Raw genomic sequence first — 22,292 nt, forward strand, 5'->3', positions numbered from 1 at the left:
GAGGTGAAAGTGATTCTTGCACTGCTTCTACTGGAATGAGCCGCAGCCTGGAAAATAAGATGCAGGTATTACAGAGACTGCTGGGAATCATTGGGGTACAAATAAACACATGGGTTGTGTTAGGGTAGCTAAGAAAAAGAACAGGTGCATGTATACTTGCGTGTACACCAATACTAGGAGTTTAGTAAATAAATTTGATGAATTTGAGGTGTTGCTCAAAACATCAAAGGCAGATATTGTGGGGATTTCAGAGACGTGGTGTCACACAGATATAAGGAATGCAGAACTGGAATTTGGAGAGTACAATGTCTACAGAAGGGATAGACAGGATAGGAAGGGAGGAGGGGTTATGCTATTAGTTAAGAAATACATAAAATCCAAGGAAGTGAAGCCAGTCGACATTGCTGGACAGTGCAGTGTCGAGTCAGTTTGGTGTGACATAAGCATTGGGAGATCAAAATTGAGAGTAGGAGTGTGCTATAGGCCTAATGACTCTGATGAGTATAATAAGAAACTGTACAGAGAAATAGTGGGCCAGTAAATAAGAGTGTCTTATTATGGGGGATTTTAATTTCCCAGATATTGACTGGAATTTGGGGGCTGGTCACTCACACACTAGCAAGGCTTTTGTGGATTTATTGGATGATTGTTTTCTACATCAGCATGTTCGGGAGGCAACTAGAGGGAGTAATACTCTTGATTTGATTATCAGCAGTGATTCTTCATGCATTAAGAATCTGCAGGTAAATTAACCACTAGGTGGCAGTGATCACAGTGTGCTGAAGTGGGATTTACTCAAAGAGGTAACTACCATTGGTGGTAAAGGGAAGGGTTATTGCTTTTGCAAAGGCAACTACGATGGTCTGAGACAGTATTTAAATTCTATACAGTGGGACCAATTGACGATGCTACCAACAGCAAATTCAAAATGGGAAGCATTCAAAGAACTTATCTTGGAAGCTACTAGGCTTTACATACCAACAAAGAAATATTGTTCAAGGTTTAGTCCTAAATGGATGTCAGATGAACTAATGAGACACATGGCAGAGAAAAAAAATGCATGGGATAAATATAAATTAATGGGTGACATGGAAGCCTCTGATAGATATAAGTTGGTCTGTAACCAAGTCACAAAGGAGGTTAGGCAGGCAAAGGTAGATTATGAGAAATCTTTGGCAAAGAATGCAAAGAAAAACAGCAAAGAGTTCTTTACTTATGTAAACGCTAGAAGGAATGGGATGAATCAGATTGGTCCACTTGATATCGATGGTTCAACTGTTGATGATCCTGCTCAGGTGGCTAACAAACTAAATCAATATTTTGCATCTACATTCACACATGAGGAGTTATTCAGCGAGGGGAATGCCACAGGTGTTTACAACTCTGGCAGTGAGCTAGATGATCTTGTAATAATTGAGAGTAAAGTGGAGGAGAAATTGTTGAAGATAAATACAAGAAAGGCACCTGAGGTGGATGGGATCTATCCAGTTATATTAAAGGAGGCAGCAAAGGAAGTAAGCAAACCCTTAGCCATAATTATGAGAGCTTCCTTGGATTCGTGGGAGGTACCCACAGACTGGAGATGTGCAAATGTAACCCCAATTCACAAAGGAGGATCAAAGGCTGACACAAGTAATTATAGACCTGTGAGTTTAACTTCTGTTCCAGGAAAATTAATGGAAGCACTGGTTAAAGAGGCATTGCAGGATCATCTTGACAAGAATTCAGTTATAGCTCAGACACAGAATGGTTTTGTTAAGGGAAGGTCTTGCCTGACCAATTTGATTGGATACTATGATGTAGTCACAAAAGAATTGGATGCAGGGAATAACTTTAATATTATATATTTGGATCTTAGAAAGGCTTTAGATACTGTTGCAAATGGAAGACTGCTGCAAAATTGGAGCAGTGTGGCATTGGGGGCAAATTGTTGCTATGGATAAAGGGATGGTTGAGTGGCAGAAGACAGAGAGTGGTAATTAATGGACACTGCTTATCATGGACTAATGTTATTAGTGGAGTCCCTCAGGGTTCAGTGTTGGGTCCATTGTTGTTTTCTGTATTTATAAATAATACTGATGATGGTATATCAAGCTTAATGTCCAAGTTTGCAGACGATACAAAGGTTGTCAGGGTTGTTAACACCGCTACTGACGCTATGCTGCTGCAACAGGATCTGGAAAGGTTGAGCAGATGGGCTGAGAGGTGGCAAATGAAGTTTAACATTGACAAATGTAAAGTACTACATATGGGAAACAGCAACCCCAGAACAACGTATCAACTCTGTGGTACTACACTGACAGTGGTAGAGAACGAAAAGGACCTGGGGGTATTTGTGCAGGCAGATATGAAGTTCTCTGAGCAGTGCAGACAGGTGCAAGAGTAGCTCATGGTGTCTTATCAATGATATACAGGAATGTTTCTAGCAGGGAAAGGGAAAGTGATTATTCCCTTGTATAAGGCAATGGTCAGGCCACACCTTGAGTACTGTATACAGGTCTGGAGGCCTCATTTCAAGAAGGATGTAGAGCTGCTGGAACGAGTACAGAGAAGGGCAACAAGATTAGTGAACGGAACGAAGGGTTGCTCTTACAAAGAGAGGCTTAAATTTTGCAAATTACAGTGTCTGGAGACTAGGCACCGGCGAAATGATGTGATAGAGGTGTACAAAGTCTTGAATGGTTTGAGCATGCTCAATGCTGATGGGAAACTGCCTCTTGCTCAGAATAATCACCTGAGAGGGCATAAATTCAAATTGAGGAAAGACAGATGTAGGATACATGTGCGGAAATTTGCTTTAGCCAGCGGGTATTTGGTGCTGGTGGATCAGACTTCCATCCTATGTTGTGGAGGTTGATAGCCTAAATAAATTTAAAGCTCAGCTGGACATTTATTTCAAACAAATGGAAGGGTAGAAGTGGAAGGGTTTTTTTTTTTTGGCTGATGCTGCATAAGCTTGCTTTCTTGCATCATATGCCTCTGCTAATGCTAATGCTAGTACTTTCCCTGACATGTTGATAAAAATAACAGTCATCTAGTTGATTTAAAAATTATGTTCCCCATGTCGAGTTTCCTTCCCATTTACTCCAATCAATTAGAGGCAAATTGAAATCACCGATAATAAGACATTGACGCTTACTTGCCCATTCCATTTGCATGTAGAGGCTTTCATCATAATCTTCACAATCACGACACAAGTAATTATAGACCTGTGAGTTTAACTTCTGTTCCAGGAAAATTAATGGAGGCACTAGTTAAAGAAGCACTGCAGAATCATTTAGACAAGACTTCAGTTATTGCTCGGACACAGCATGGTTTTGTTAAGGGAAAGTCTTGCCTGACCAATTTGATTGGATACTATGATGCAGTCACAAAGGAACTGGATGCAGGGAATAACATTGATATTATATACTTGGATCTTACAAAGGCTTTTGATACTGTTGCACATGGAAGACTGCTGCACAAATTGGAGCAGTGTGACATTGGAGGCAAATTGCTGCTGTGGATAAAGGGGTGGGTGAGGGGGAGAAGACAGAGAGTGGTAATCAATGGACACTGCTCGTCGTGGACTAATGTTATTCTTGGAGTCCCTCAGGGCTCAGTGTTGGGTCCATTATTGTTTTCTGTATTCATAAATGATATTGATGATGGTATATAAAGCTTAATATCAAAGTTCGCAGACGATACAAAGGTAGGCAGGGTTGTCAAGGACACTACTGACACTATGCTGCTGCAACAGGATCTGGAAAGGTTGAGCAGATGGGCTGAGAGGTGGCAAATGAAGTTTAACATTGACAAATGTAAAGTACTACACATGGGAAACAGCAACCCCAGAGCAAAGTATCAACTCTGTGGTACTACACTGACAGTGGTAGAGAATGAAAGGGACCTGGGGGTGGTTGTGCAGGCAGATATGAAGTTCTCTGATCAGTGCAGACGGGCTGCAAGAGTAGCTCATGGTGCATTGTCAATGATATATAGGAATTTTTCTAGCAGGGATAAGGAGGTGATTATTCCCTTGTATAAGGCAATGGTCAGACCACACCTAGAGTACTGTATACAGGTCTGGAGGCCTCATTTCAAGAAGGATGTAGAGCTGCTGGAACGAGTACAGAGAAGGGCAACAAGATTAGTGAATGGAACAAAGGGGTGCTCTTACGAAGAAAGGCTTAAGTTTTGCAAATTACAGTGTCTGGAGACTAGACACCAGCGTGGTGATCTGATAGAGGTGTATAAAGCCTTGTATGGTTTGAGCATGCTCAATGCTGATGGGATTCTTCCTCTCGCTCAGAATAATCACCTGAGAGGGCATAAATTCAAATTGAGGAAAGACAGATGTAGGATAGATGTGCGGAAATTTGCCTTTAGCCAGCGGGTGGTTGGTTGGTGGAACAGACTTCCATCCCTTGTCGTGTAAGTTGATAGCCTAAATAAGTCTAAGGTTCAGCTGGACAGGTATTTTGAACGAACAGAGGGGTGAAGTGGAAGTGGTTTCTTTTTTTTATTTTTTTTATTTATTTTTTTTATTTATTTATTTATTTATTTTTTGGCTGATGCTGCATAAGCTTGCTTTCTTGCATCAGATGCCTCTACTAATGCTAATGCTAACCTGGTGTGTAGATTACTCCTACTCACATTATGCCTTTGTTTCCAACTATCTTACACCATACAGATTCTATATTAGCATGTGAAACATCTGAATCCGGGAAAGCTATTGTTGCACTGAGGCTGCTTCTGATAAGAAGCATTACCCCACCACCCCTTCTATCTACCCTATTCTCCTTAAATACATTATACAAGCCGTACTGAAACTCATCATCCCCAATTTCCGGGTGGCACCACGTCTCCGTAAGCCCTATTATGTCCGCATTACTTGTTTTAACCAGCAGTTCGAATTCACTCATCTTATTGACAACACTTCTAACATTACTATATAAACAATTAAGACTTGCTGTTCTTGTATATTTAGCAATCCTAACACAACCCTTGAAGTTTTTTAGGCTCACTTCCCTGGCATTAGCTTCCTACTCACTTGAAATGTTTCTGCCCCCAGAACATCTAGATAATATGTCCAGTTGGGGTAACAGATAAGTACTCTTGAGGTATTTGCAAGGGTTACTTTGACCAATATTATCAGATAAACGTGTGTCAATATTACCCACATCCCTCCCCCTGACTAGCAGTTTCCCCGAACCTTTAAGGTATCCTCAATAATACTGGCAAAAACTTTTGCGCCACATTTGTTTAAGTGTATCCCGTCTCTACAAAACAAATTCCTTCTACCTACAAGTGTGGCCCATGCTGATAGAAATTTCCCTCCTAAAGCCTTGCAGAATCCTTCAAGTCTTGAGTTAATCCACAAGGCTTTTAACATATAATTCCTCTTATCGTGTCCGGGCAGAATTGCAGACACATAGACATTGTGGCCTAGCTATATATTTGGATCTTAGAAAGGCCTTTGATACTGTTGCACATGGAAGACTGCTGAACAAATTAGAGCAGTGTGGCACTGGAGGCAAATTGCTGCTATGGATGAAGGGATGGTTGAGAGGGAGAAGACAGAGATTGGTAATCAATGGACACTGCTCATCGTGGACTAATGTTATTAGTGGAGTACCTCAGGGTTCAGTGTTGGGTCCATTGTTGTTTTCTGTATTTATAAATTATATTGATGATAGTATATCAAGTTTAATGTCAAAGTTTGCAGACGATACAAAGGTTGGCTGTGTTGTTAAGGACACTAATGACAGTACGCTGCTGCAACAACATCTAGAAAAGTTGAGCAGATGAGCTGAGGGGTGGCAAATGAAGTTTAACATTGACAAATGTTAAACTTCATTTGCCACTCTGGGTTACTGCTTCCCATACTACATATGGGAAGCAGTAACCCCAGAGTAACGTATCAACTCTCTGGTACTACACTGAGTGGTAGAGAACAAAAAGGACATGGGGGTTGTTGTTGTTTGGTTTTTAAGAGCATTAGCAACTAAGGCCATATTTCTCCAGGGGTATGTGGTAGTCATTTCCTGACCTTTCCGCATCCTCCGTATTTGGTAGTCAAGGGCTCAAACCCCAGTTCAATCAAGAAGTGTGTGCTACGCACTGCAGCTCCTGCCCACCTGGCTTTGGAGGTGCCAGGACCTGGGAGGTAATTGTGCAGGCAGATGTGAAGTTTTCTGAGCAGCGCAGCTGGTCTGCCAGAGTAGCTCATGGTGTCTTGTGAATGATATACAGGAATTTTTCTAGCAGGTATAAGGAGGTGATTATCTCCTTGTATAAGGCAATCAGGTCATACCTTGAGTACAGTATACTGGTCTGGAGGCCTCATTTTAAGAATGATGTAGAGCTGTTGGAACGAGTACAGAGAAGGGAAACGAGATTAATGAATGGAACAAAGGGTTGCTCTTACGAAGAAAGGCTTAAGTTTTGCAAATTACAGTGTCTGGAGACTAGGCACCAGCGAGATACTCTGATAGAGGTGTATAAAGCCTTGAATGGTTTGAGCATGCTCAATGCCGATGGGATTCTTCCTCTTGCTCAAAATAATCGCCTGAGAGGGCATAAATTCAAATTGAGGAAAGATGATTGTAGGATAGATGTGTGGAAGTTTGCCTTTAGCCAATGGGTAGTTGGTTGGTTGGTGGAACAGACTTCCATCCTTTGTTGTGGAAGGTGATAGCCTAAATAAATTTAAGGCTGAGCTGGACAGGTATTTGGAACAAACGGCGGGTTGAAATGGGAGCGTTTTTTTTTTTTTTTTGGCTGATGCTGCATAAGCTTGCTTTCTTGCATCGTATGCCTCTACTAATGCTAATCATACTGTGCTATGTATCGTGTACGGTTCACATGATTTTGTACAATCTGAGCCAATCAGGAATTAGCGAATTTGTATCAGAGACGAGAAATATTCCTGCCCTCAAAAGTAACCACTTATGGATGCGGGTAGTAAAGGTCCATGCGGCGGAAGCATTCAGTTGGGTTGTTGTTTATTCTCTTTACACGTGTTGGAAATTTATTATGCTAACATTTTTTTATTAATTGTGTTATTAATAAATTAAATAATAATAACAGTGATAGCCATGTGCAGTTTTTCCAATCATGTTATAAAGTTTTTAATTTAATAGAATAAAGACACGCTATGTCTGGCACAAGTAGTTAATTGAATCCTAGTGCAATATTCGGATGATAGAATCTAATAAAACCCACCCTAATGTGTGGGCTATGAATATGCCTCCATCGATTATTTCTACAACTATGAAGAATGCTAATAAAATAAAACAATCAATGCAAAGCTGGTAGGTAAAATATTTGGTGCCCAGAACCTAACCCTGTGATTTCCAATTGACTCCTTTATAAAAAGGATTCCATTTGCACCTGTCCCCACCAGGAACCTAACCCCGACGTAAATCGAGGGCTACCTGTATTTGGATCTTAGAAAGGTTTTCAATACTGTTGCACGTGGGCGACTGCTGCACAAATTGGAGCAGTGTAGCGTTGGAGGCAAATTGCTGCTATGGATAAAGGGATGGTTGAGTGGTTTGTTTGGTTTTTAGGAGCATACGAGCATTAGCAACTAAGGCCATATTGTTCCGGGAATATGCGGTGGTCATTCCCTGACCTTTACCCATCCTCCGTATTTGGTGGGCACGGGCTCGAACCCCGGTCTAATCAAGAAGTGTGTGCTACACACTGCTGCTCCTGCCCACCTGGCTATGGAGGCGCCTATGGTTGAGTGGGAGAAGACAGAGACTGGTAATCAATGGACACTGCTCTTCGTGGACTAATGTTATTAGTGGAGTCTCCAAGGGTTCAGTGTTGTGTCTATTGTTGTTTTCTGTATTTATTAATGATATTGATGATGATGATATATCAGACTTAATGTCTAAGTTTGCAGATGATACAAAGGTCGGCAGGGTTGTTAATGACACTAATGACAGTACGCTGCTGCAACAGGATCTAGAAAATTTGAGCAGATGGGCTGGGAAGTGGCAACTGAAATTTAACACTGAGAAATATAAAGTACTGCATATGGGAAGCAGTAAACCCAGAGTAACATATCGATTGTGTGGCACTACACTGACAGTGGTAGATAATGAAAAGGACCTGGGAGTAATCGTGCAGGCAGATATGAAGTTTTCTGAGCAGTGCAGACAGTGTGCAAGAGTAGCTCAAAGTGTCTTGTCAATGATATACAGGAATTTTTCTAGTAGGGATAAGGAGGTGATTATTCCCTTGTATAAGGCAATAGTCAGGCCACACCTTGAGTGCTGTATACAGGTCTGGAGGCCTCATTTTAAGAAAGATGTAGAGTTGCTGGAATGAGTACAGAGAAGGGCAATAAGATTAGTAAATGGAACAAAGGGTTGATCTTACGAAGAAAGGCTTAAGTTTTGCAAATTACAGTTTCTGGGGACTAGGCACCTGTGAGGTGATCTGACTGATTTGTATATAGCCTTGAATGGTTTGAGCATGCTCAATGCTGATGGAAGTTTTCCTGAAATTGAGGATGTTGTTGTTATTTGGTTTTTAGGAGCATTAGCAACTAAGGCCATATCGCTCCAGGGATATGCATTTCCCGACCTTTTCTGGGCGCCTTCGTAGCCAGGTGGGAAGGAGCAGCAGTGCGTAGCACATGCTTCTTGATTAGACCGGGGTTCGAGCCCATCACCACCAAATACGGAGGATGCGGAAAGGTCAGGGAATGACCACCGCATATCCCCGGATCAATATAGCCTTAGTTGCTAATGCTCCTAAAAACCAAATAACAAATAAACAACCGACCTTTCCGCATCCTCCGTATTTGGTGGTCACAGGCGTGAACCCCGGTCTAATCAAGAAGCATATGCTATGCACTGCTGCTCCTGCCCACCTGGCTACGGAGGCGCCTGAAATTGAGGAGAGACAGTTGTAGGATAGATGTGCTGAAGTTTGCCTTTAGTCAGTGGATGGTTGATTGCTGAAATAAACTTCCATCTGTCACTATAGTAGTTCATAGTTTAAATAGATTCAAGGCAGAACTAGACAAATATTTGAAATGAATGTATCAGTGAAATGGGACGTGCCTCTACTAATGCTAATGGTAATGCTGTGAGGATGTTGATGATCACTGTGCTACGCCCGTAGTCAATCAACTTCCCACATCTCACCCATGCAGAAAGAAGTGTTACAATTAGATGCAAACGCACTAAAGCACTTTATAGAATTTAAGGTGTTTTAAGGTATTTGCCGCATTGCACATGCTGTTATTCAAAATAATATTGACCCGATTTGATACTGAAAAAATTTTGCATTTTTTTACCAGTGTGTGTATACTATTTCTCCTGAGAGTAAAGCAGCACAAGCCATATATTTTCTCCCCACGAGGTTCTTTAATTCCCAACATCTTAATCTCCAATTTGCTGGTATAACAAGATATTGCAGTATCTCAAGCGTATGAATGAATCTCATGTGTATTTGCAGCTGCTATTAACCTAGAAATCTGTGTATCCCTAGATGATAACAGTTTATTGACCAAGCTAACACTGCCTTAGCATTAACATTAGTAAAGGCACATGATGCAAGCTTATAGAATAGAAAAAAAAAATCTTCTAAGTTCACCCATCTACTGGCTCCAAATGTTTGTCCAGTTCTGCCTTCAATCTATTTAAGCTGTCAACTTCTATAACGACAGATGGAAGTTTGTTCCAGCCTTCAACCACACGCTGGCTAAATGGAAACTTCTGCACATCTATCCTACAACTGTCTTTCCTCAATTTGAATTTATATCCTCTCAGCCTTATAGTACCATTGGGCGCTTATTTGGTGCTTCATTGTAATCCCTTCAGGCGCATTAACTGTGCTCTACAAACCTTGGTGTAAGCCCATCAGAATGTTTTATTTGAGCTTAATACATACAAAAATGCTTCCCAATTAGCGACCAAATAGCCTACATTGTAACTTCCCGATTCATAGGATTACTACTATTGTAGTTCCCTCTCGACATAATGCATGCCAAATGCTTTAACGTTTTGATAATATTTTACATTTTTTTCATTATATTTTGCCTTTTTTCACTATATTTCTTGGCTTAAGCATGATTTGAATCTAAGCTCAATTGAAAAATATCACACTAAAGTAGGAGTTATGAGTATAATAGCACGACTGCAGTAACTAAACTATGGCTGCTTTGCTTTTCAAGTTAAGTTTAGTATTACTATGGAATGCAAATACATTACGAAATCTCATTTGCATTGTTATAATTTTATAGTTCGTATACTTTGTAAAAACATCCCTGATGTGTTAATTAGAAGTGCTATATCCATACTAAAAAGTGGTGGTAGAATTCCTTTACAGATCAACCTGCACAGTTTGGGCTTAACCCATCCAGGGTCCTGAGCTGGATATCATCATTATTCTCTCTCTCTCTTTCTCAGGGTAACTTGGAAAAATTTTTTGGCTGATGCAGCGTAATCCCCACGCTTCCTTGCACCATACGGCTAATAATAATAATAATGATAATAATTTCGAATACTGTATAACCAAAGAAATAACTTCAACTACTATATCAGATGGGATATTCTAGGTGAAGTTATTAGTCGGCAGACAAATTACTGCCTACTAATTTTAAACAAAAAGAAAACGAAAACTGGTAATTTAAAAAAAAATGGAAAATCCACTGGTCTCAAGTACTGGGCTTAGTAGGTAGCTTTATGTCCATCCTTGACAGGATTCCAGGAATTGTAAGTTTACAGGCATTCAGTTGTACCAAAATCATAACATGGTTATGTTAAGGAGAGATCTGATTATTTGCAAAGGCGCTGTTATGAAGAAAATGGATGCAAAAAATAATTTGACAGTACTCCGAAACAAATCTTGTCATTAATGACGAAACATAAAGGTATAAAATAAGACATTTTTGAACCTTATAAAGAATAAAATAAATATAAATATATACATACAAACGGTAAAAGTGATAAAAGTACTAAAAAAAAGCGATAAGAATAAAAACAAAATATACATTAAGAAGCTTTGGGAGCAATGTGACCCTTTATTAACTTAGAAGACAAGTAGTATGGCATTGATCATTATATTGTTCAGAGGCGCAACATATGAGCTGGATATCATAATTCTTTCTCTTTCTTTGTGATTCCTTTCTACTTCTGACTCTCTCTCTCTCTCTCTCTCTCTCTCAGGGTAACTCGGGAATTTTTTTTGGCTGGTGCAGCATATACCTCAGGTTTCCTTGCACCATATGGCTAATAACAGTAATATGGCAGATGTCGTACAACAAACCATCGTGAATGGTGTAAAACAAAAAAAACAGGGGTGGGGAAACAAAACATTAGCCATCAGACTCTTAAGAAGTAGGCCGATGTACAATTGCCACTTTGCGGTACTCAAGATGCTTATTGCCTAACCATTGCATTGTTTAAGGCAATGGGATAATCACTTGATTGCAGTGGGATAATTGAATAATCACTTGGTTGAATTGAATAATCACTCCACCTGGCTACGGAGGCACCTGAAATTGAGGAGAGACAGTTGTAGGATAGATGTGCAGAAGTTTGCCTTTAGTCAGTGGATGGTTGATTGCTGAAATAAACTTCCATCTGTCACTATAGTAGTTGATAGTTTAAATAGATTCAAGGCAGAACTAGACAAACATTTGGAGAAAGTAGATGGGTGAAATGAGAAGGTTTTTTTTTGTTTTTTTTTTCGCTGATGCTTCTATTGGAATGAGCAGCAGCCTGGAAAATAAGATGCAGGATATTTCAGAGACTGCTGGGAATCATGGGGGTACAAGTAAACACATGGGTTGTGTTAGGGTGCCTAAGAGGAAGAGCAGGTGCATGTATACTTGCGTGTACACCAATGCTAGGAGTTTAGTAAATAAATTTGATGAATTTGAGGTATTGCTCAAAACATCAAATTGTTGGGATTTCAGAGACGTGGTGTCACACAGATATAAGGAATGCAGAACTGGAATTTGGGGAATACAATGTCTACAGAAAGGATAGACAGGATAGGAAGGGGGGAGGGGTTATGCAATTAGTTAAGAAATACATAAAATCCAAGGAAGTGAAGCCAGTCGACATCGCGGGACAGTGCAGTGTCGATTCAGTTTGGTGTGACATAAGCATTGGGAGATCAAAATTGAGAGTAGGAGTGTGCTATAGGCCTAATGACTCTGATGAGTATAATAAGAAACTGTACGGGGAAATAGAGTGGGCCAGTAAATCAGATAATCTTATAATGGGGGATTTTAATTTCCCAGATATTGACTGGAATTTGGGGGCTGGTCACTCACACACTAGCAAGGCTTTTCTGGATTTATTGGAAAATTGTTTTCTACATCAGCATGTTCGTCAGGCAACAACAGGGAGCAATACTCTTGATCTGATTATCAGTAGTGATTCTTCATGCATTAAGAATCTGCAGATAAATGAACCACTAGGTGGCAGTGATCACAGTGTGTTCTCAGTGAGTATGGGCTTGGCACACCCAGGGTCCTGAGCTGGATATCATCATTCTTCTCTTTCTTGGTGATTCCCTTCTACTTCTGATTTTCTCTCTCTCTCTCTCTCTCTCTCTCTCTCTCTCTCTCTCTCAGGGTAACTCGGGAATTTTTTTTTTTTTTGGCTGGTGCATCATAAGCCTCTGGCTTCCTTGCACTATATGGCTAATAATAATAATAATAATAATAATAAGTGGGATTTACTCAAGGAGGTAACTACCATCAGAGGTAAAGGGAAGGGTTTTTGTTTTCGTAAAGGCGACTATGATGGTCTGAGACAGTATTTAAATTCTATACAGTGGGACCAACTGATGATGTTACCAACAGCAAATTCAAAATGGGAAGCATTCAAAGAACTTATCTTGGAAGCTACTAGGCTATACATACCAACTAAGAAATATTGTTCAAGGTTTAGGCCTAAATGGATGTTAGATGAACTAATGAGGCATATGGCAGAGAAGAAAAATGCATGGGATACATACAAATTAACACGTGACACAGAAGCCTATGATAGATACAAGTTGATCTGTAACCAAGTTACAAAGGAGGTTAGGCAGGCGAAGGCAGATTACGAGAAATCCTTGGCAAGGGATGCAAAGAAAAACAGCAAAGAGTTCTTTACTTATGTAAACTCTAGAAGGAAGGGGATGAATCAGATTGGTCCACTTGATATTGATGGGTCAACTGTTGATGATCCTGCTCAGGTAGCTAACAAACTAAATGAATATTTTGCATCGACATTCACACATGAGGAGTTATTCAGCGAGGGGAATGCCAGAGGTGTATTCAACTCTGGCAGTAAGCTAGAGAATCTTGTAATAACTGAGAGTAAAGTGGAGGAGAAATTGTTGAAGATAAACACAAGAAAGGCATCTGGGGTGGATGGGATCTATCCAGTTATATTAAAGGAGGCAGCAAAGGAAGTAAGCAAACCCTTAGCCATAATTATGAGAGCTTCCTTGGACTCAGGGGAGGTACCCATGGACTGGAGATGTGCAAATGTGACCCCAATTCACAAAGGAGGATCAAAGGCTGACACAAGTAATTATAGACCTGTGAGTTTAACTTCTGTTCCGGAAAATTAATGGAGGCACTGGTTAAAGAAGCACTGCAGGATCATCTAGACAAGACTTAAGTTATAGCTCAGACACAGCATGGTTTTGTTAAGGGGAAGTCTTGCCTGACCAATTTGATTGGATACTATGATGCAGTCACAAAAGAACTGGATGCAGGGAATAACTTTGATATTATATACTTGGATCTTAGAAAGGCTTTTGATGCTGTTGCACATGGAAGACTGCTGCACAAATTGGAGCAGTGTGGCATTTGAGGCAAATTGCTGCTATGGATAAAGGGGTGGTTGAGGGGGAGAAGACAGAGAGTGGTAATCAATGGACACTGCTCATCGTGGACTAATGTTATTAGTGGAGTCCCTCAGGGTTCAGTATTGGGTCCTTTATTGTTTTCTGTATTTATAAATGATACTGATGATTCTATATCAAGCTTAATGTCCAAGTTTGCAGATGATACAAAGGTTGGCAGGGTTGTCAAGGACACTACTGACACTATGCTGCTGCAACAGGATCTGGAAAGGTAGAGCAGATGGGCTTCGAGGTGGCAAATGAAGTTTAACATTGACAAATGTAAAGTACTACATATGGGAAACAGCAACCCCAGCGCAACGTAACCACTCTGTGGTACTACACTGACAGTGGTAGAGAATGAAAGGGACCTGGGGGTGGTTGTGCAGGCAGATATGAAGTTCTCTGAACAGTGCAGACTGGCTGCAAGAGTAGCTCATGGTGTATTGTCAATGATATATAGGAAGTTTTCTAGCAGGGATAAAGAGGTGATTATTCCCTTGTATAAGGCAATGGTCAGGCCACACCTAGAGTACTGTATACAGGCCTGGAGGCCTCATTTCAAGAAGGATGCAGAGCTGCTGGAACGAGTACAGAGAAGGGCAACAAGATTAGTGAATGGAACAAAGGGGTGCTCTTACGAAGAAAGGCTTAAGTTTTGCGAATTACAGTGTCTGGAGACTAGGCACCAGCGAGGTGATCTGATAGAGGTGTACAAAGCCTTGAATGGTTTGAGCATGCTCAATGCTGATGGGATTCTTCCTCTTGCTCAGAATAATCACCTGAGAGGGCATAAATTCAAATTGAGAAAGAACAGATGTAGGATAGATGTGCGGAAATTTGCCTTTAGCCAGCGGATGGTTGGTAGGTGGAACAGACTTCCATCCCTTGTCGTGGAAGTTGATATCCCAAATAAGTTTAAGGCTCAGCTGGACAGGTATTTCGAACAAACAGAGGGGTGAAATGGAAGTGGTTATTTTTTATTTATTTATTTTACTTTATTTTTTTTTGGCTGATGCTGCATAAGCTTGCTTTCTTGCATCAAATGCCTCTACTAATGCTAATGCTAATATAAGCAAGCTTTCTTTGCATCATGTGCCTTTACTCTTTAGCTAATGCTAAAAGTGCTAAGAATAAAATAAATATGATTCCTCTTAAATAATTTCAAAAAGCAGAACAATGTACTAGTTCTAAATAGTTTTTGCGAAGAACATATAATAATCTTATAAATATTTAATCATAAATTCTTGTATAACAATGAAAAAAGTTACCACTTAATTTTTCTATGTAATGCATAAGTTTTACTTTTACTTTTGTTGAACGTAATGTAAAAACTTGCCTGGTTAAACGTCCTTGTATCATTATAAGATGGCATAAAAGAAGACCAGTGATATAATTGAATTGTTAATGAAACTTCAGAAAGTTCTGTTGTATAGTCAGATATGACAGAAATTTTAAGGACTTCATTTTCTACATAAGGTGAAACCAGTACTGGAGAAAAGAAATTCGCTGCATAGTAATGAAGCATTTTCCATTTCCCTCCATATTCTGAAAACAAGGAATAATTTAAAGAAATGCACATGTAACTAGATGACAATATTTAATAATATTTTTAAAGTTAACTTTTGTTAAATTTCATTCTAAATAGATTCAATCACAGAAACCAGCAATATATCAATCATTATCATGTAACTTTCATTAAATATTGCAATCTATTTGTAAAATTTTAAGATCTGCATATACAAGTATCATTACTCCAAAAACATTATGATACATACCGATAGAGGACCAGGATGGTGCTTGCCAAATATCATTGAGTTGCCAATAAAGTGCTCCCATTGTTCTGCCTTTACCATTTATTATACTACTTTGGCTTCTGCGATAATGTTCAGTTTCTGTCTTGATGCTCATAGCTTGTGAGATCTAAATATTTAAGATGTAAAAAAAATAAATAAACAATAATAAATAAAAAATATATAAAAAGAGCAGCAAAAAAAAAAATTTTTTTTGCATTTACTAACTTAAAGAAAAATTACATTTTTTCATGTCTAAAAATCAGCTGATCCAGAAGTGAAATGTCATTTCACCTTAGGCATTTCTCCAGAGGCAGAGACATTTTATCGCTGTTGTTCGAGTAGCCTTCATTAGTTTAGTCCCTTCATAATTGGCCAGACCCAATAACCTGTTATGGATACAAATTTAATATTTAATTTGGGATGAGAAAAAAATCTAAATAAAAAAATACAGGCTCTCTGCATGGTTCCTCTACTTTCCACAAAACCATGTTAGAGGCAACAAGCGGAAGCCATCTTTATCTGATTATCAGTAGTGACTCTTCATGAATTAGCATTAGCAGAAGCATACAAGAAAGCAAGCTTACGCAGCATCATCCAAAAAAAAAAAAAAAAAAAAACCCCCTCCCATTTCACCCGTCCATTCGTTCCAAATGCTTGTCCAGCTCAGCCTTAAATTTATTTAGGCTATCAACTTCCACAACAAATGATGGAAGTCTGTTTCACCAATCAACGACCCACTGGCTAAAGGCAAATTTTAGCACATCTATTCTACAACTGTCTTTCCTCAATTCTATGCCCCCTCAGGTTCTTAATCTAAGCAAGAAGAATTCCATCAGCATTCAGCTTGCTCAACATTCAAGGCCTTATACACCTCAATCAGATCATCTCATAGGTGCCTACTCTCCAGGCAATGCAATTTGCAGAACTTAAGTCTTTCTTGGTAAGGGCAAAAGAACATTAGCACTGGACTTTGGATGATTATAGATGGGTCTCCTGGTCCAATGAGTTCCGTTTCCAGATATTTCAAGCAGATAGGAGGGTGCATTTCTGATGGAAACTGCATGAAGTTATGCACCTGTCATGTCAAGGAACTGTTCAGGCCGGTGGACGGTTGGTAATGGTCTGGAGCACGTTCAACGGGCACACGTTGAGACCACTGGTACATCTAGATGCATCTCTGAATGGTCCAGGTTATGTGTCCATCCTTGCAGACCATCTGCATCTCTTCATGGTCATCATGCAACCAGAGGGCAATGAACTCTAACAGCAGGACAATGTGGCTTCTCACAGCGCAGTTATGACTAGAACGTGGTTCGACAAGCATTCAGCAGATTTTACAACCATGGAGTGGCCTCCCCATTCACCGGACATCTTTGGGATGCTGTGGACTAATGTTATTAGTGGAGTCCCTCAGAGTTCAGTGTTGGGTCCATTGTTGTTTTCTGTATTTATAATTATGATATTGATGATGGTATATCAAACTTAATGTCCAAGTTTGCAGACGATACAAAGGTTGGCAGGGTTGTTAAGGACACTACTAATGCTATGCTACTGCAACAGGATCTGGAAAGGTTGAGCAGATGGGCTGAGAGGCGGCAAATGAAGTTTAACCTTGACAAATGTAAAGTACTACATATGGGAAACTAACTCCAGAGCAACATATCAACTCTGTGGTACTAAACTGACAGTGGTAGAGAATGAAAAGGACCTGGGGGTAATTGTGCAGGCAGATATGAAGTTTTCTGAGCAGTGCAGAAGGGCAGCAAGAGTAACTCATGGTGTCTTGTCAATGATATACAGAATTTTTCTAGCAGGGATAAGGAGGTGATTATTCCCTTGTATAAGGCAATGGTCAGGCCACACCTTGAGTACTGTATACAAGTCTGGAGGCCTCATTTCAAGAAGGATGTAGAGCTGCTGGAACGAGTACAGAGAAGGGCAACAAGATTGGTGAATGGAACAAAGGGTTGCTCTTATGAAGAAAGCATTAGCATTAGTAGAGGCATATGATGCAAGAAAGCAAGCTTATTCAGCATCAGCCAAAAAAAAAAAAAAAAAAAAAAAACAACCACTACTCCCATTTCACCCCTCAATTCGTTCGAAATACCTGTCCAGCTGAGCCTTAAATTTGTTTAGGCTATCAACTTCAACAACAAGCGATGGAAGTCTATTCCACAAACCAACTGCCCGCTGGCTAAAGGCGAATTTCCGCACATCTATCCGACATCCGTCCTTCCTCAATTTGAATTTATGCCCTCTCAGGTGATTATTCTGAGCAAGAGGAAGAATCCCATCGGCATTGAGCATGCTCAAGCCATTCAAAGCCTTGTACACCTCTATCAGATCACCTCGGCGATGCCTAGTCTCCAGGCTCTGTAATTTGCAAAACTTAAGCCTTTCTGCGTAAGAGCAACCCTTTGTTCCATTCACTAATCTTGTTGCCCTTCTCTGTACTCGTTCCATCAGCTCTACATCCTTCTTGAAATGAGGCCTCCAGACCTGTATACAGTACTCAAGGTGTGGCCTGACCAATGCCTTATACAAGGGAATAATCACATCCCTGTCCCTGCTAGAAAAATTCCTGTATATCATTGACAAGACACCATGAGCTACCCTTGCAGCTCGTCTGCACTGCTCAGAGAACTTCATATCTGCCTGCACAATTACCCCCAGGTCCTTTTCATTCTCTACCACTGTCAGCGTAGTACCACAGAGTTGATACGTTGATCTGGGGTTACTGTTTCCCATATGTAGTACTTTACATTTGTCAATGTTAAACTTCATTTGCCACCTCTCAGCCCATCTGCTCAACCTTTCCAGATCCTGTTGCAGCAGCATAGTATCAGTAGTGTCCTTAACAACCCTGCCAACCTTTGTATCGTCTGCAAACTTGGACATTAAGCCTGATACACCATCATCAATATCATTTATAAATACAGAAAACAACGATGGACCCAACACTGAACCCTGAGGAACTCCACTAATAACATTAGTCCACGTTGAGCAGTGTCCATTGATTACCACTCTCTGTCTTCTGCCACTCAACCATCCCTTTATCCATAGCAGCAATTTGCCTCGAATGCCACACTTCTCCAATTTGTGCAGCAGTCTTCCATGCGCAACAGTATCAAAAGCCTTTCTAAGATCCAAATATATAATATCAAAGTTATTCCCTGCATCCAGTTCTTTTGTGACTACATCATAGTATCCAATCAAATTGGTCAGACAAGACCTGCCCTTAACAAACCCATGCTGTGTCTGAGCTGTGTCTGAAAGGCTTAAGATTTGCAAATTACAGTGTCTGGAGACTATGCACTGGCAAGGTGATCTGATAGAGGTGTATAAAGCCTTGAATGGTTTGAGTATGCTCAATGCTGATGGGATTCTTCCTCTTCCTCTTGCTCAGAATAATCACCTGAGAGGGCATAAATTCAAATTGAGGAAATACAGATGTAGGATAGATGTGCAGAAATTTGCCTTTAGCCAGTGGGAAGTTGGTTGGTGAAACAGACTTCCATCCCTTGTTGTGGAAGTTGATAGCCTAAATAAATTTATCAACTTCCATCCCTTGTTGTGGAAGTTGATAGCCTAAATAAATTTAAAGCTCAGCTGGACAGATATTTCGAATGAATGGAGGGGTGAAATGGGAGTGGTTTTTTTTTTTTTTTTTTTTCGGTTGATGCTGCATAAGCTTGCTTTCTTGCATCATATGCCTCTACTAATGCTAATAGCCTGAGAGAGGTTTTGGGGGCATCGCCCCAGATGTGGAACAATATTCCATGGTAGAGTGGGTTTGCGATTTGTACAGAGTAAACAGCTGTTTCGAAGAAAAGTAACGCCAAGAGCAAAAGAAAAAACCAAGTCGTTTAGATGAAGAGGAAGCAATATTTGTAATGCTCTTGTGCTGAGAGCAATTAGAAGCCAGGGGTAATCCTCAAAAGAGATATATCATCTTGCCTAGAAATTGGAGTGTCACCAAAGATAAGCATAGGAGCAGAAGAATACTTTTTGCGAGATATAAGACAAGACTGAGTTTTAGACGGATTGAAATCAACTAAGTGGAGCTTTTGAAACAATCCAATTACAATATGAAACATTCTTCTCTTGAACAGCCTTATTATTATTATTAGCCACATGGTGCAAGGAAGCCTGAGGTGTTTTCTGCACTAGCCAAAAATTTCCGAACTATCCTGAGTGAGAGAGAGAGAGAGAGAGAGAGAGAGAGAGAGAGAGAGAGAGAGAGAGAGAGAGAGAGAGAGAGAGAGAGAGAGAACAAGAGTCAGAAGTAGAAGGGAATCACCAAGAAAAAGAAGAATGATATTTTCCAGCTCAGGACCCTGATTGTGCCAAGCCCATACTGCCCACATGTGAGCCCCTTTAGCTTATTTATTGGAAAACCAAGGTTTAAATAAAGGATGAGATTTTAAGGTGGAGTGTGGAATAAAAGATTTTATTCCTACAAGAATAATTTCACTGACACGATCTGAGCAAATTTTGACACCATAAGATTTGAAACAGTAATAAGATTTGAAACAGTAATAAGATTTGAAACAGATGACACCATAAGATTTGAAACAGACCAAGGATAAGAAGAAAATAAATCTTGCAGATCATCCCAAACAACATGAGAATGAAACCAACCATGAGAGAAAGTCTCCGTTGGAGAAGAGACTGTTACTGTTGTTTGGTTTTTAGGAGCATTAGCAACTAAGGCCATATTGCTCCGGGATATGCTGTGGTCATTCCCTGACCGCATCCTCTGTATTTGGTGGTGATTTACGGGCTCGAACCCCAGTCTAATCAAGAAGCATGTACTATGCACTGCTGCTCCTTCCCACCTGGCTACGGAGGCGCCTGGAGAAGAGACCATCACCAAGTTGTGATCTGAGGTGATTAGAGGACCACTTACCTCGACAATGTACTTAGAAGTGTTTTTTGTGAGAAAAAAGATCAAGCATGTTGGCTGTGTGGTTAGGATTGCCTGGTATTCTGTTAGGTATATGAGCAATCTATGTGGGATCATTAAGAATTCAGGACTTGCACATGCTGGTCAAGATGCTAAGGCTTTTGCAGCCTTTGCATCTCGACCAGCTGGGTCTTTGTGACTAGAAAATGGAAGCCAGCTGCAGTTTTGAACATTAAATCACCAAGGAAAATTACCTCACTGTTAGGAAAGTTGGACTGGAGAAAGTCAAGTTTCAAAGGGAGGAAGTCAAAGAGTTCCAAGTGGTTAGTAGAGTTGGGAGAACAATAAAGGCAACAGTGAATTTGACAGAATGTGGTAGAGAGATTTCAAGCTAGAGAAGATCGAAACAAGGAGATTCCAAATTAATAATTCTCTGACAGGGAATATCAGAACAGATATATGCACAAGTTCCACCTTTGAAGCAAATGGAATCATACAGTGAGTAATTCGGACAACTGAAATGGTCAGTGGTTGAATCAATTGATAACTTTGATTCTGTTGGAAAAAGCACATGGGTTTTGGTAGACTGTAAGCGGAAATTGACATCATGAGATTAGAACTGAGACAATGTATATTTGTGAAATGAATGAGGAAGTTTTTGGGAGGTTTTGATCTTTTTGCAGATAAGTTTTTCTATTATTTTGACAATTCATGGTGTATTCAGAAGTAGGAAAAGGTGACAAGGAAATGCTGTATGGAGTAACAAAATTTTTGAATATGGTGTACGCACAGTAAGAATATAGCCAGCTCCTTGACATGATACATACACACTACTTGGACTATCTGGCCAAGTACAGGCAGTGAGATTATACACTAGCTGATCTGGAGGCCTCCTAGAGAGTTACCAATAGGTTTAGCCCAATGGACTATCTAGCAGCTGGGCCTGCAATACCGTTTTACAGCTGTACACTCGAAATGTAAGGAAGATTTGATCTCACCATGATGTCTATCATAACCTCAGAGCAAAGCTCCGGCAACCCCCCCCCCCCCCATCTCTTCCATCATACTACATGATGGAAGAGATAGGGGGTTGCCAGAGCTTTGGTCCATAGACTGAACATAGGTTCCACCACTTCAAGCCTCCAATAAGCAAAGTGGTGGTACTTCAATGTTTGATGAGAGTTATCTACCATCTAATATTTCCTGGTAGAGGAGCTGCATTCCTCTGTGTGGTCCGGGAAACTCACCTTGATCCCTGCTTACATTGGTTTGCACCTGGGTGGTCAGACAGTGTGCTAGGTGCTGTATTTCAGGACTTGTACTTGGAGGTTAGTTAGTTAGTTGTACCCAGGGTTACTAACAGACCCACCATCGTGAAGGTGTAAGCAGAGAATTTGGCTGTCACAGACTGACCAGACTTTGCTAGATTTAGGTGCACTTGACTTGAGTGTCACCCAAACATCAGTTGCAGACTCCCAAGTAACAAGCACAGCTTGGCATATCTGACAGAATGTTTGTGACAGCCTCGAGGACCCTCTGTGTAGACAAAGGTATCTTCTAAAGTTTGCACAATTAATAATGTTTTCTAATAACCATTTGAATTTATTCATTAATTTATCCTAACAAGAGGCATATTGTACTTTTGAGAACAAGCTAAAACTATGAAATTATGCAAATCTAGCAATGAACAACTCAAGAACACACTTTATATAGAAATATTCCAAAAGTTTAGATTA

General features: G+C 40.2%; 1 protein-coding gene across 1 annotated transcript in view; it reads right to left on the reverse strand.

The window, feature by feature from the left end:
* The window catches only part of beta-Man (beta-mannosidase), a 249,878-nt gene that overhangs the window by 22,892 nt on the left and 204,694 nt on the right, over positions 1-22,292 (reverse strand). The window contains exons 13-14 of the mRNA XM_090381630.1: positions 15,633-15,777; positions 15,194-15,402 (exon numbers count right to left, since the gene is read on the reverse strand). Coding sequence (XP_090237756.1) covers positions 15,194-15,402; positions 15,633-15,777 — 354 coding nt within the window. The remainder of the gene's footprint in view (positions 1-15,193; positions 15,403-15,632; positions 15,778-22,292) is intronic.

This window comes from Mastigoproctus giganteus, chromosome 9, assembly GCF_048544385.1.
Source record: "Mastigoproctus giganteus isolate SK-2022 chromosome 9, ASM4854438v1, whole genome shotgun sequence".
Taxonomy (NCBI): domain Eukaryota; kingdom Metazoa; phylum Arthropoda; class Arachnida; order Uropygi; family Thelyphonidae; genus Mastigoproctus; species Mastigoproctus giganteus.